At 49.3% G+C, this 12,909-nt stretch overlaps 1 protein-coding gene across 1 annotated transcript in view; it reads left to right on the forward strand.

Annotated features, from left to right (window-relative positions):
* Positions 1-1,061: 1,061 nt before the first annotated feature.
* Positions 1,062-12,909, forward strand: part of LOC147748251 (uncharacterized) — a 106,199-nt gene continuing 94,351 nt past the window's right edge. The window contains exon 1 of the mRNA XM_086959264.1: positions 1,062-1,284. Coding sequence (XP_086815390.1) covers positions 1,179-1,284 — 106 coding nt within the window. The 5' untranslated portion in view covers positions 1,062-1,178. The remainder of the gene's footprint in view (positions 1,285-12,909) is intronic.

The raw sequence follows: 12,909 nt of genomic DNA on the forward strand, positions 1-12,909 counted from the left end.
GTCCAGTGAAGACCTGGCTTGGCAGTTTCGGGCTGGACTGTTAACATGAGGCACAGGGTCAACACTGATTTGGATATAGATGGGTCTGAACTGGGGTGGCGAAGTGAGCTAAAGAACGATGATGGATTCAACCCAGATCTGTGACTGGGGGTGAGAGATTTGAGAGCTGTAATCAGCAAACTATTAAATGAATCCTGCATGTGGCTATCCAGTGCCTCCACCAACCTCTCTTCCATATGGTGCTCATTTGGCACTTACAACAATTCCTGATATGCTTCATCCTTCTCTGCGTAGTACGCCATGCTGGTGAGAGGTTTCACGAGGATCGGAAGAGGTTCAGAAAGCCGGTGCCAGAAATTCTCATGTGTTTTGGTGTGTGCTGCAACTAATATAGAAGTCATGAAGTATTATCATGTCTTGCCTTTAGCCCCGCCCCCTCACCACATCTCTAGCTCATTTTAAAGAGTACCTGCACTTATTTTTACACATTTAAAGCACTGCCTCAGATACTTCAAAGGGTGTCCCCCTCCGTCACTTTCTTTTTCCCGCCTAGATAACAGAGTCGAGCTTTTTATTGGTTTGCTGTCACGTGACCTTAGCACTCACGGAGTTGGTATGTGCGGGCTTTAGCTCTTGTCATAGAACGGTGGCTTTGCCACGCCCATCGCGCATGGCCATCAGATCGGAAGAAATTGCGGCTGCACGATGATTGTGGCTGATGTTTACTGTGTAGTCTCCTAAAAAAAATCGCCATCTTGATACTGCCAATGGTCTCACTTTAGAAAAGCACAAAGGAAGGAAAAGTGGATTCATTTAATTGTTTTCGAACAGGATTTAGGCAGTCATATTATAAACGTCTTATGTGTAATAATCCGCGTTTTATGATTTATAACAGATATATTTTACAAACAACTTGCCCGTCGCTAAAAAAGAAAAACTGATTCAATGTTTTTTTAAATAAAAACATACAGAAGCATTTCTTCAAATTACACGATGGCAACAGGCATCAACAATAGCCACATAGTGGAGGGACAAGGCACACATCTTATTGGCTAGATGTCAAACGTCAGTCTTACATTGGTGGGAGTAGACCTGGCAGGCGGAGCTCCTAACTGAAGTTGAGGGACAGAGAGTGAGATTTTTGTTCAGCGGTTGCCTTGAGGTTTCTAGGTGCTGCGATGCTGCAAGAACTTGCTCTGGGGGCAGCAATTGATCTAGCGGTGCAATGGAGTATGTGGGGCCTCTCAGCGCTGCTCAAAACAGAGAAATTCTACGACCTGACAGGTGAGCGTCATGGGCTTGTGTAAGGAGAGGGCGTGATTTGTAAAAGTAGGGGCGGGGTTTTAGGGTTTGTATAACTGGTGTGCCAGAAGTGGAATATTGTATAGGTAACTTTTTTTTATAACACTTCGTGCCGCACTTTCGCCATTTCAGTTGCTGCGAATAATTAGTGTTGCATTTACTCAACCTTTTTTTTTAGATCGACTTCCCAAAGGTGGAAGCCTTTTGGCCTTGCTTTCAATCTGACCTTTGATCTTCAAGAAGTTGTATTGTAGTTAATCCCTTAACTGTTGTGGCCCTCGTCCCACCTCCCCCTCCCTCCACCCCAGTGCCGAGGCTAAAAAAAACCTTCGCTGTCTGGCGGCAAAATACCTATTGTCGGTTTATCAATTACTTAACAGTGGCTTTAAACCCCTTCGTTGCTTTCTATTGGTTGGCTTTATAGTTACTTATTTTAGTTGCTTCTTATTTGATGGCTTGTGTTTGTTTCTTCTCTTTACCAAAGAACTCTTTACTTGTATTCTTTCACTGCTCTCTTTTAGAAAACTACTTTTCTCAATTAGCTTGACTAATCCGTGACAGTGCTTGTTTTACAGCAGTCTTCATTGAACACTTCTCTTCCCCCCCGAGCTTTGTGTTAATCGCTATTGCTCAATCAATCAATCAAGGAATTTGTTGAGCGCGCCACTCACCCGTTAGGGTCTCAAGGCGGGGGGGGGGGGTCGCTACTGCTCGAACAGCCAAGTCTTGAGTTGCTTCCTGAAGGCGAGGTGGTCCTGTGTCAGCCGGAGGTGAGTGGGGAGGGAGTTCCATGTCTTGGCTGCCAGGTAGGAGAAGGATCTTCCTCCGGCGGTGGCTTTGCGGATGCGTGGAATGGTGGCAAGGGTGAGGCTGGCGGGTTGGCATGTAGAATGCGAGGCGGTTGTTGAGGTACACGGGGCCCTCGTCGTGGAGAGCCTTGTGTGCGTGGGTGAGGAGTCGGAATGTGATTCTCTTGTTGACGGGAAGCCAGTGCAGGTTCCTCAGATGGGCAGAGAGGTGGCTGTGGCGGGGGATGTCCAGGATGATTCTAGCCGAGGCGTTCTGAATGCGCTGTAGTCTTTTCTGGAGTTTGGCTATGGTTCCGGCGTATGTTATGTTATGTTAAATTAAATTTATTAAGCGCACGTACGCCCGTAGGCTTCATGGCGCTGTAGGAAGACTAGCAAAAACATAACATATAACAGAAAGGAACGGAGTTAACTAAGGGTAAGCTTGCTTAAAGAGCCAAGTTTTAAAAGCCTGTCTAAAGGCTAACAGGTCTTCGTGAAGCCTTAACGTCAGTGGCAGAGAATTCCACAGGGAGGAGGCCAAGAAGTGAAAAGAGGAGGGAGGAGGCCAAGAAGTGAAAGGCGTAGAGGGTGTTTCCGTAGTCTAGGCGGCTGGTGACGAGGGCCTGGGTGACCGTCTTCCTGGTTGCGGTGGGGATCCATCGGAAGATTTTTCGGAGCATGCGCAGGGTGTTGAAACAGGACGAGGAGACGGCGTTGACTTGCTTGGTCATCGTGAGGGAGGAGTCCAGGATGAAGCCCAGGTTGCATGCGTGGTCTGTGGGTTTGGGGGCGGTGCCCAGGGCAGGTGGCCACCAGGAGTCGTTCCAGGCCGAAGGGGAGGGACCCAGGATGAGGACTTCCATCTTGTCTGAGTTCAGCTTCAGCCTGCTGAGCTTCATCCATTCCACGACGTCCTTCATTCCTTCCTGGAGGCTGGTTCTGGTGGTGGCGGGGTCGTTGGTGAGGGAGAGGATCAGCTGTGTGTCGTTGGCGTAGGAGACGATGTTGAGGTTGTGCCGCGAGGGGGCTCATGTAGATGTTGAAGAGGGTGGGGCTGAGCGAGGAGCCTTGTGGGAAGCCGCAGATGACTTCGGTAGCCGCGGACTGTAACGGGGGGAGGCGGACTCTGGGTTCTACCGGCGAGAAACAAGATGATCCATTCTAAGGCCGGGCCTTGGATGCCGGTGTTGCTGAGGCGCTGCATCAGGTGCGGTGGCATACTGTGTCGAAGGCTGCTGAGAGGTCCAGGAGGATGAGTGCGGTGGTTTCCCCATTGTCGAACATAGACCTGATGTCGTCGGTAGCTGCGGTGAGGGCGGTCTCAGTGCTGTGGTTAGCTCGGAAACCGGACTGTGACGGGTCGAGGGATCCGTTTGTCTCGAGGAAGGCAGAGAGTTGTTTGTTGACCGTATTCTCGATGACTTTGGCCGGAAACGGGAGGAGCGAGATGGGATCGAAAGTTCTTGAGGTCCGTGGGGTCCGCGGTGAGTTTTTTTAGGAGGGCGCTGAGTTCGGCATACTTCCAGCTCTCTGGGAAGGTGGCTGATGCGAAAGAGCTGTTGATGACGTTGCGGAGTTGGGGTGTTGGGGAGATGTGGTGTGGGCATGGGTCGGTGGGAGAGCCGGAGTGGATGGTGCGGGTGGTGTCTTCGGTGCTGACCGGGTTCCAGGTGCAGAGTTTGGCGGTTGGGTACGCTGGTTCGGTGGTTGTTTTGTGTGCTGAAGCTGTTGTGTATGTCGGCGATCTTGCGGTGAAAGAACGAGGCGAGGAAGTCGCAGAGGTCTTGCGAGGGTGTGATGTCGTTTTTGCAGGCGCTGGGGTTGGAGAGCTCTTTGACGATGCTGATGAGTTCCTTGCTGTTGTGGGTGTTGTTGTCCAGGCGCTGTTTGTAAGTAGATCTCTTGGTGGTACGGATCAGTTGGTGGTTTTGCGGGTGGCGTTCTTGAGGGCTGTCATGTTCTCTGTTGTCTGGTCCTGGCGCCAGGTTTTCTCCAGGGAGCGGCAGGTTTTCTTTGAGTTTATGAGGTCGTCCGTGAACCACGAGGCTTTCTTGCTGTGGGGTCTGCTGGGTGGTTTCTTCAGTGGTGTGAGTTCGTCGGCGCAGTCGGTGATCCATTGTGCGAGGTTGCGGGCTGCTTCGTTGGGGTCCGGCGTGATGGCGGGAGGGTTCTGGCTGAGGGAGGTGGTGAGCTGGTCGGCGGCGATCTTGCTCCAGCTTCTGCGGGGGGCCTGCTGCGGGTGGTGGTGGGTCCTGGTTTTCTTGAAGGAGAAGTGGACGCAGCTGTGGTCTGTCCAGTGGAGTCCGGTGGAGTGGCTGAAGGAGATGTGCTTGCTGGAGGAGAAGACGGGACCAAGCGTGTGGCCGGCGTAGTGGGTGGGGGTGTTCACTAGCTGCTTGAGTCCGAGGTTGGCGAGGTTGTCCAGCAGGGTGGTAGTGTTGCTGTCTTTGTTGTTCTCCAGGTGGAAGTTGAGGTCTCCTAGGAGGATGTAGTCTGGGGAAGTGAGGGCGTGCAGGCTTACGAAGTCTGCGATGGCTTCGCTGAATTGAGTGCGCGGTGCTGGGGGTCTGTAGATTAGGGTGCCTCTGAGGGTAGTCCTGGGGTCGGTGTGAATCTGGAAGTGCAGGTGTTCGGCGGCTGTGAGGGTGCCTTCCGAGTTGGTCGTGATGCGGATGGTGTTTCTGTGGACGATGGCGATGCCTCCTCCGGTTTGGTTGGTGCGGTCCTTCTGGGTGATCTTGTAGCCGTCCGGGATGGCTATGGCGATGTCGGGGGCTGAGGAGGCGTTCATCCAGGTTTCCGTGAGGACGGCGACGTCCGGTGCTGCTGTGTCTAGGAGGTTCCAGAGTTCGACTGCGTGCCTGTGGACGGAGCGGGTGTTGAGCAGGATGCACTTGAGGTGATTCTTGCTGGTGGTAGGCTTGGCGGGTGTTGGTCCGGGACGGGTGCAGGTGAATATGCACTCTTGGCAGGAGAAGGGTCCGTAGGTGCGTTTCGGGGTGGCCAGGTAGCAGGCTGGGTTCCGGCCGGTGTTGAGTGCGTGGAGGGTGGCGGCGTTGTAGGTTCGTCGGGTGTGTTGGCATCGTCGAGATCCAGGGTTCCTGGCGCTGGGTGCGGTCCAGGCGCGGACGGGCGTAAACGGGCTTGCTTAGGGCGCGCAATCGGCGCGACCGCTGCACGTGAACGCTGCGCGTACGTGCGGACTCTGCCATAAATGGAGAGTGGAAGGGAGGAGGGAGGGAGGAGCAGCTGGGAGGTGGGAGCGGGGTGGCGGATAGAAGAAGTCGAGGGTACAGAACAAAGAAGGGGGCTGGGCCGCGGGGGAGCAGCGGCGGGGAGCAGGGAAAAACAGCGGGAAACAGGCGGCAGAGAGGCACAAAAAATCGGGCAAATACAGGGGCACAACGGTCAAACAATAAACACAAAAATGGCACAAAAGCAGAGAAACACAACCAAGGGGCACCGGCGAACAGGCGTCAGCAGCAGGGGGAACCGGCGCACTCAGGAGGAGCCACGCGGCGGGTGGAGCGACCGGCTCTGACAAGGTCAGGTCAGGTCAGGTCTGCCTAAGTAGCCAGTGGGAGGGAGGAGCAGCTGGGAGGCGGGAGCGGGGTGGCGAATAGGAGGGGTCGAGGGTACAGAACAAAGAAGGGGGGCTGGACCGCGGGGGAGCAGCAGCAGGGAGCGGGGAAAAAAAGCGGGAAACAGGCAGCAGAGAGGCACAAAAAATCGGGCAAATACAGGGGCACAACGGTCAAACAATAAACACAAAAATGGCACAAAAGCAGAGAAACCCAACCAAGGGACACCTAAGCCCAGGGGGGCAGCGGTGAACAGGCATCAGCAGCAGGGGGAACCGGTGCACTTAGGAGGAGCCACGCGGCGGGTGGAGCGACCGGCTCTGACAAGGTCAGGTCAGGTCAGCTCATATGCTTCTGCATCCCCTGCTCTGTTTTGCTGTCTTTTTCTGGTATGCCCTGGCGAATTTGTTGCTCTCGCCCAGAGGTTGAAATGGGTGGGATCTTATGGAGCACAATGCACCTTTATGTTTTTAAGTTAACAAAAACAGTTCACCCTACTTTGTTAATAAATACAACTGTCCTGGAATGGTTAATTCCAACAGTTTTGATGTCTTAGCTGACGTGGAAAGGAGGGAGCGTTCTGTTGTGTGAAGAAGAGGAACAGGCAGCTAATAAACACGAAACTAGCCTTCTTGTCAGGGTGCCTGCTGCCTAAAAATAATGTAAGTGTGTGAAAGTTGTTAATCATAATGCACACATAAAGGAGTGGAGAGGAAAAGACCACATATAATGAAGAGTACAAGCAGTGACACAATTGTATGTTTGAAGTGGTTAATCAGCCAATGTAAAGGCTTCTTGGATGACAGTATTGGCTTTTATTGCCGGAGCCCCTTGAAACTCTGTGATGACTAAGATGTATTCTTTTTTAGAGGTATTTTATGGGTGTTACCAATTGAGCTGTGGAAGGTGTGCTTTTAATGGAGGTGTAAACAATTTTTTTTGTGCTAGGTACAGTCTGCGTGTTGCTAAAATGTATATTTTGGAGGCACTTTTTTCACCTGAAACTTCAATTTTTTATCACTTTTTTTGGGAGCCTACCTTTATAATGCACGTTTAAAATAACAACAAGAAGAAACAGAATGAAACTGGCTCTTCGAACCACTCTTTCAGTTTGAATTAATCAATTTATTTTTCAAACTAAGAATTGCATCATATCATTTTACAAAACTTGTATAAATTATTTATCCTAACTAACCCCAGAGAACCCTATCTAAAATCTATACCTATACAAAACAAGCATTGGAAATGCAATAGGTCTCGGAATTATTTGAGTTAGAGCAAATGGCATTGTAAATGGCAATGTCTTTTTGCCTTGTGTTATGGAGTGTATGCATGTGGTGTGTAGTGGGATTATGTGGGTTGGATTGGAATTGTAGCAATGGTGGCATGCTGTGCTTTAGATGACTATGTTTAAAAGTAAAGTGCGCAATACTGCGATTGCTACAATGGTTAATTGTAGATGCGTTAACAATTGATGTGTGTACTGATGGCTGGTGGCATGTGTGCATGTAGAAATTGTGCACTGATGGCTGGGTGTGTGTGTGCCTGGTGGAAGTGTACACTGCCGGATGGTGGTGTGTGTGTGCCTGGTGAAAGCGTGCACTGACGGCTGGTGGTGTATGCCTGGTGAAAGCGTGCACCCTGCACACACACACACTGCTGGCCCTGGACACCCACATACTGATCACCCTGCTGAGGGGGGCTGGAGATGTGGTGACAGAGGGGAAAGGGTGGGTGAAGGAGCGCTAGCTAGGACTGGAGAGAGTGACAGGAGGGGGAATAGAGGTGTTGGAGATGTGGGAGAGAGAAAAAACAGCGAGCATCTCCTGGATGACGGGCGTGGAAGGGGGCGGTGCTGGAGGATGGGGGGGGGGAGTAATCGAAGAACAGGGCAAAAGAAAAATAATCAAAGTAAGTGCAAACAAAATTAGAGGAGAAAATACCCTTACCGGTCAAAGGAGAGGCTACAGTCCAAACCCGTTGTTTGCTTTTGTATTTTGTTCCTCGTGTATCATTATTGGTCCTTTTGTGAAGCGCTCTGACACCTTCGGGTAAAGTCCGCGCTATATAAAATTGCATAAATAAATAAATAAAAACCCGTGCTCAAGGGGGGGCAGTGGTGGAGGAGAAAGGGAGATTGAAGTCGGTGCCGGGTAGGGTGAGAGATAGGCGGGAGAGAGAGCGACGGCTGGGCCCTGGACACCCACATACTGATCACCCTGCTGAGGGGGGCTGGAGATGTGGTGACAGAGGGGAAACGGTGGGTGAAGGAGCGCGAGCTAGTAAAGGAGAGAGGGGCAGGAGGGGCAATAGAGGTGTTGGAGATGTGGGAGAGAGATAAAACAGCCAGCTACTCCTGGATGACGGGAGTGGAAGGGGGTGGTGCTGGAGGATGGGGGGAGGGGGGAATCGAAGAACAGGGCGAGAGAAAAATAATCAAAGTAAGTGCAAAAAAAATGAGAGGAGAAAATACCATAACCGGACAAAGGAGAGGCTACATTCCAAACCTGTGCTCAAGGGGGGGATGGGGGGGGGGGGGGGCGGGGGGGTAGTGGTAGAGGAGAAAGGGAGATTGAAGTCGGTGCCGGGGAGTGTGAGAGATAGGCGGGAGAGAGAGCGACGGCGGAGTCGGGTTCTGAGTTACAGCTGGTTGTGGGCAGATAATGGAGAGTGTGTCCGGGGAGGGGGAGAGGTAGCGATGGCTGAGGAGCAAGAGGGGTGAGAACCAGTGGCGAGGGGAAGAGTGATCCAGTGCTGGCAGATGAAAAAGGGTGCAGGGAGGTAGTGCTGAAGTGATTGGGGGAAAGGCTCGTGATAAAAGGGAGAGCCCGTGCTGGGAGACGGGCGAGGCATGGAAAGCAAACCACGGGGGAGGGCAGGTGAAGTGTGCCTGGGGGAGGAGGCTAGCCAGTGCGGTGGGTGGAGAGAGGAGTGCTGTTTGATATAGCGCCGGCCCTCACCCAAATGTGAAAGAGCGCTTTATATATTATGATGATTGAGTACCAGGAAGGATGCAGCTACTAAATTGTGTTTATTGTAGGACATTTATCACAACGTTCCACAGAGGAAACAGGACCGACACTGGACAACTACGGCGAATGCTGCGTTAAGCGGGTGGGGAGTCAACTCCCCGAGACTTGCCTTTCTGCCCTAGGCGGCTCAGTGATTCGGCCTTTCCGTACACGTTTGGCACACATCTCCCTGTTACCCCCAGGAGGAATGGCACTGTCACCACGGCGATTAAACTGCCATGAGAATAAACCACCACTGCCTACAACCAACTGTTCAAATAATCCGATCTCTCTGAGGAGATTCCTGCACTGTCTTGCGCTCACTTCCAGTGGCAGGTAGTGCTTGCAGTAGGCGCTTTGTAAACAGACCGGTGTCAGAGGGGGTCGTCTGTGAGCCGTCACCCGGCCAATGACTGTCATACGCTGTTACCCTCCTCTGTCACTTGTGACCTCTAGTCTCACCAACGCCAGGGTCACTATGCACGCCAAAGACAATTGTGATGTATTTTTTTCAAAACTATCATTGGGAATGGCAAACTTGAAATTCCACTGCACCGTGTGGACCAAAATTATAATAAAATAGCCAGAGCAGCAAGTGGTGTAAAAGCTGTCACTTGATTGGCAAGACTAGGGAACATCTCTCTTGGAAGAGGGTTTCCCTCATAATGTTTTAGTGCTGATTACAGAGATCGCTTTTGTAATAAAAACAAGAGGAGGAGCCAAAGAAAGAAAACAAACACTTACATCGTCCTCGCTCGCTCCGTGGACGGCCGCAGCCCCGGGTCTGCCGCGGCCGGTCCTGCAGAAAGGGGCACAGCGCATGCGGAAGCCCGAAACCTTCCATGGGGCACGGCGCATGCGCAAGCAGCGGGAGGTATAGCTAGCGGCTCAGCTTCCGAGGAAGACAGCACCTGGCCACTGCGCGCGCGTGGCCGGCGCAAATCGCCTTGCGCGCGGCCAGGTGCTGTCCTCCTCGGAAGCTGAGCCGCTAACTATAGGTCTCTGGCGAGAGCGAGCTTCGCTCGCTTCTAGCCGAGACCTAAAAAGAAGGAAAATTTGAATTTCAATTGTTTCTTTCATTCAACGTACCTTTCAATACATTCAAACTCCCACGTACCTTTTCTTTCATACTCAAATTGCACCATGTGCCAGAAATACTTTCACACAAAAAAGGACAGAAAAAACGAAAAAAGACTATGAAAACAACTAACAACCATAAATGGGTACACAAAATGAATAAAGCGTAAATCGGTATGCTCACTCAGACCCCACTTTATCCTAACAGTTACTAGTTTGAGCAATAGGCCATCTGAAAATGCATTAAAATTAGAACACTTGTTAACCAAGTTTGCTTGATTGGCCTAGCAAAAGAAGGTGGTTGACGCGTTTCGAGTCCCTATGGAAAGGAACTCTCTTCAGGACCTCATCAGTTCTGCAGAAAAACAAGAAAAATATTTGTCTTACTATACTACGTAGAAAAAGTAACAACCACTCACAAGCCAGTACGGCAGTTAAAGCTCTCTTACCTCACTTAGCATTCAATCTGTTCCATCATGAAAGCTGGCACATATACTCTAGAAGATGGAAATTGAAAATCATAAAAAACCTCACTCAAAGGCGTTAAGTGTGGGCAACAGCAGTTTTGTACATGTCAACATTTGTTTTGCTTACTTGTGTTTCTCTTGCGTTTGATGGAGCCTCCCAAGAGGGCTATGGGTAGTTAATTCACCAGTACACAATCCAATGTAGTTATGAAATGAGAGGCATGGCGTATATTTGAAATTGAGCGCTGGTGAGGTACATGCAGTTGCATATATTGGTGGTACCTGGTCTTAACAATATGTCATACCTGAATGGTATCTTTCGAGTAAACTCCTTATGTTGAGTCTTTGTGGTAAGAGTTCTGAAAAACAAGAAGAAAGCATTTGTCGTATTTTTCTTCGAGTTGGTATTGGCGCTCAGCACCAGGAGTTAAAAACTCATTTAGCTGTGATGTTATGTGGGCATTATTAGTTTACGGTGCTTCGTTCGGCTAGAAGAGCCTTTCTGGTTTGTTGGTATTTTAGTGGCTTGTTTTAGTGCCATATCATTGTATCGAAGAATGTCTCACTCGCACTACAAGGGGTCCGGGATTTAGACAAATCTATAATATATTAAGCTACGCTCGCTGAGAAAATAAGTCATTCATACAATGTTGTATTTACCTTAAGTAAAGGTGGACACGCCGGGAATTCGTGGCTCTCCTAATCACTGAATAATTTGCAGTTGTAGCGGACTTGTTGTTCTCGTGATAGTTCAACTCCGATGTCCCGCTCAGGATTCTGGGGATTGTAGTTTTCGTTTGTGTAGAAAGAGGTTTAACCCCTTCCATGCTGGTGACGAACCCCAGCCGTCATGCACTACGGTGCTCGTGTGCTGATGACGGCTGGGGTTCGTCATGGCCCGCCCGTGTTCGGCCGGCGGCCGCACACGGGAAAAAAAGCGGCCGCATCGAAGGGGTTAATGGCGGCCTTTTACATGAGTTCGAATCTTCGCATCCGATATTTCTGTACATTTAAATCTCGGCGGAGCCTCAGTCTCCCGTATTTCCGAAATGAAATCGGTGTATTATAAAATGTGCAAGGCGAATCGCTGTTGCAGAATTGTTTACATCCATGGGTTTATGGTGCGCGTGCCAGTAGTGAAAATCTTGGCATCCAATCATCATCTACCAAATATGTGGCTTCCGAATTCCAGGAGGGAAATCAATATATTTCAAAATGTACACGGGATCTAACCGATTCTTCTTCATTTGGCTGTCGGACAAGTCAGCCATTTGTATGTCAACTTAGCGTGTGTCCCTCGTATTACGGATATTCTGGATTCATACACTTTAGAATGTGGGACATGTTGCTGTAGCGGCCATAGAATGGAGGCGTCGGTTATTCAAATGCATCATAGTTTTCAATCTTATGTGGGCATGGATGGAATTCTTGAATCCTAACGATGTTGGATAAGTGGTCTTATGTCTGTTGTAACAATGTGAGGAATTACAGATGAAAAATTCAGAGAGTTAATTTAATCCATCAACGGCTGTACTAAATTTAATGATAAGCATAGCTTCTCTTTTTGTTAATTTTTCATCCAGGTCACCTCTTCTTACATCTTGCTCAACCTTTGAAGTTCTTGTTCTGTGTGGTTGTTGGCGAGCCAATGGTTTACAAGAGGAGCTGTTTTCACATTTTTTCTAATCCTCGATTTATGTTGGGATATGCGGTGGCGCATCTCCTGATTGGTTTTGCCAATATAGACTTTCTGGCAAGGACAGATGATTGTGTAAATGACGTACTTTGATTTGCATTTCGTGAAGCTTACGTGCTTCCAAAAGATTCCTTTGTGGCTAAACAGTTCTCCTGTTGTTGAATTGCAACTGATGCACGTCCCACATTTATGGTGGCCTTTAATGGGTGGCAAATTCACAAAGTCCCGTACAGTAAGTGTGCGTTCTCTTGGTAGAGCGGCTCACACGATTTGGTTCGCTATACTTCTGTCCTTTTTAAAGGCAAACAGCGGCATTTTATATAGTTTGGTATCCAAATTTTGAACTAAATGCCAATTTTGTTTAATCTGTTTTTTTTAGCCAATTTGATGTTGAGCAATAAGTTGAAACGCTGACTATTCTGTCCATGGTTTTTTTTGGTTTTGGTTCTATTAACACTTCTCGGGGTGTCCACTAAGCCTGTTTTATCGCCCGTTTTGAGCACTTTTTTCGGGTAGCCTCTCGGAAGCAAGTTGTCTTTTAGTTTATTTGCATGGAAAAAGAATTTGTCCTTAAATGCGCAATTGCACCTAATTCTAAAAAATTGGCCCACTGGTAAGTTGTCTTTTAAACTACAGGGGTGGTTGCTGGTGTAATGAAGGGATTTATTCCTGTCGGACTTCTTCTTATATAGAGTTGTTTTTAGTCCACCTTCAGAGGGGTATATTTCGAAATCAAGAAAGGGTAGTCTGTGTTTTGATACATTTAAGCTGAACTTAATATCCTCCGTTTGGTGGTTCAGCCATTCATAGAATCTGTGTAGATTCTCCTCGGGACTTGTCCAAATCATAAAAACGTCATCAATATATCGGACCCAACATCCGAATTATAGATTGAATTGATTATTTTGGTAGATGAATTTGTCCTCGTATTTCGACATGAACAACACTGCTAGCTCTGGGGCGAAAGGACACCCCACTGCGACT

The sequence above is a fragment of the Lissotriton vulgaris genome, chromosome 1_1, assembly GCF_964263255.1.
Source record: "Lissotriton vulgaris chromosome 1_1, aLisVul1.2, whole genome shotgun sequence".
NCBI lineage: Eukaryota > Metazoa > Chordata > Amphibia > Caudata > Salamandridae > Lissotriton > Lissotriton vulgaris.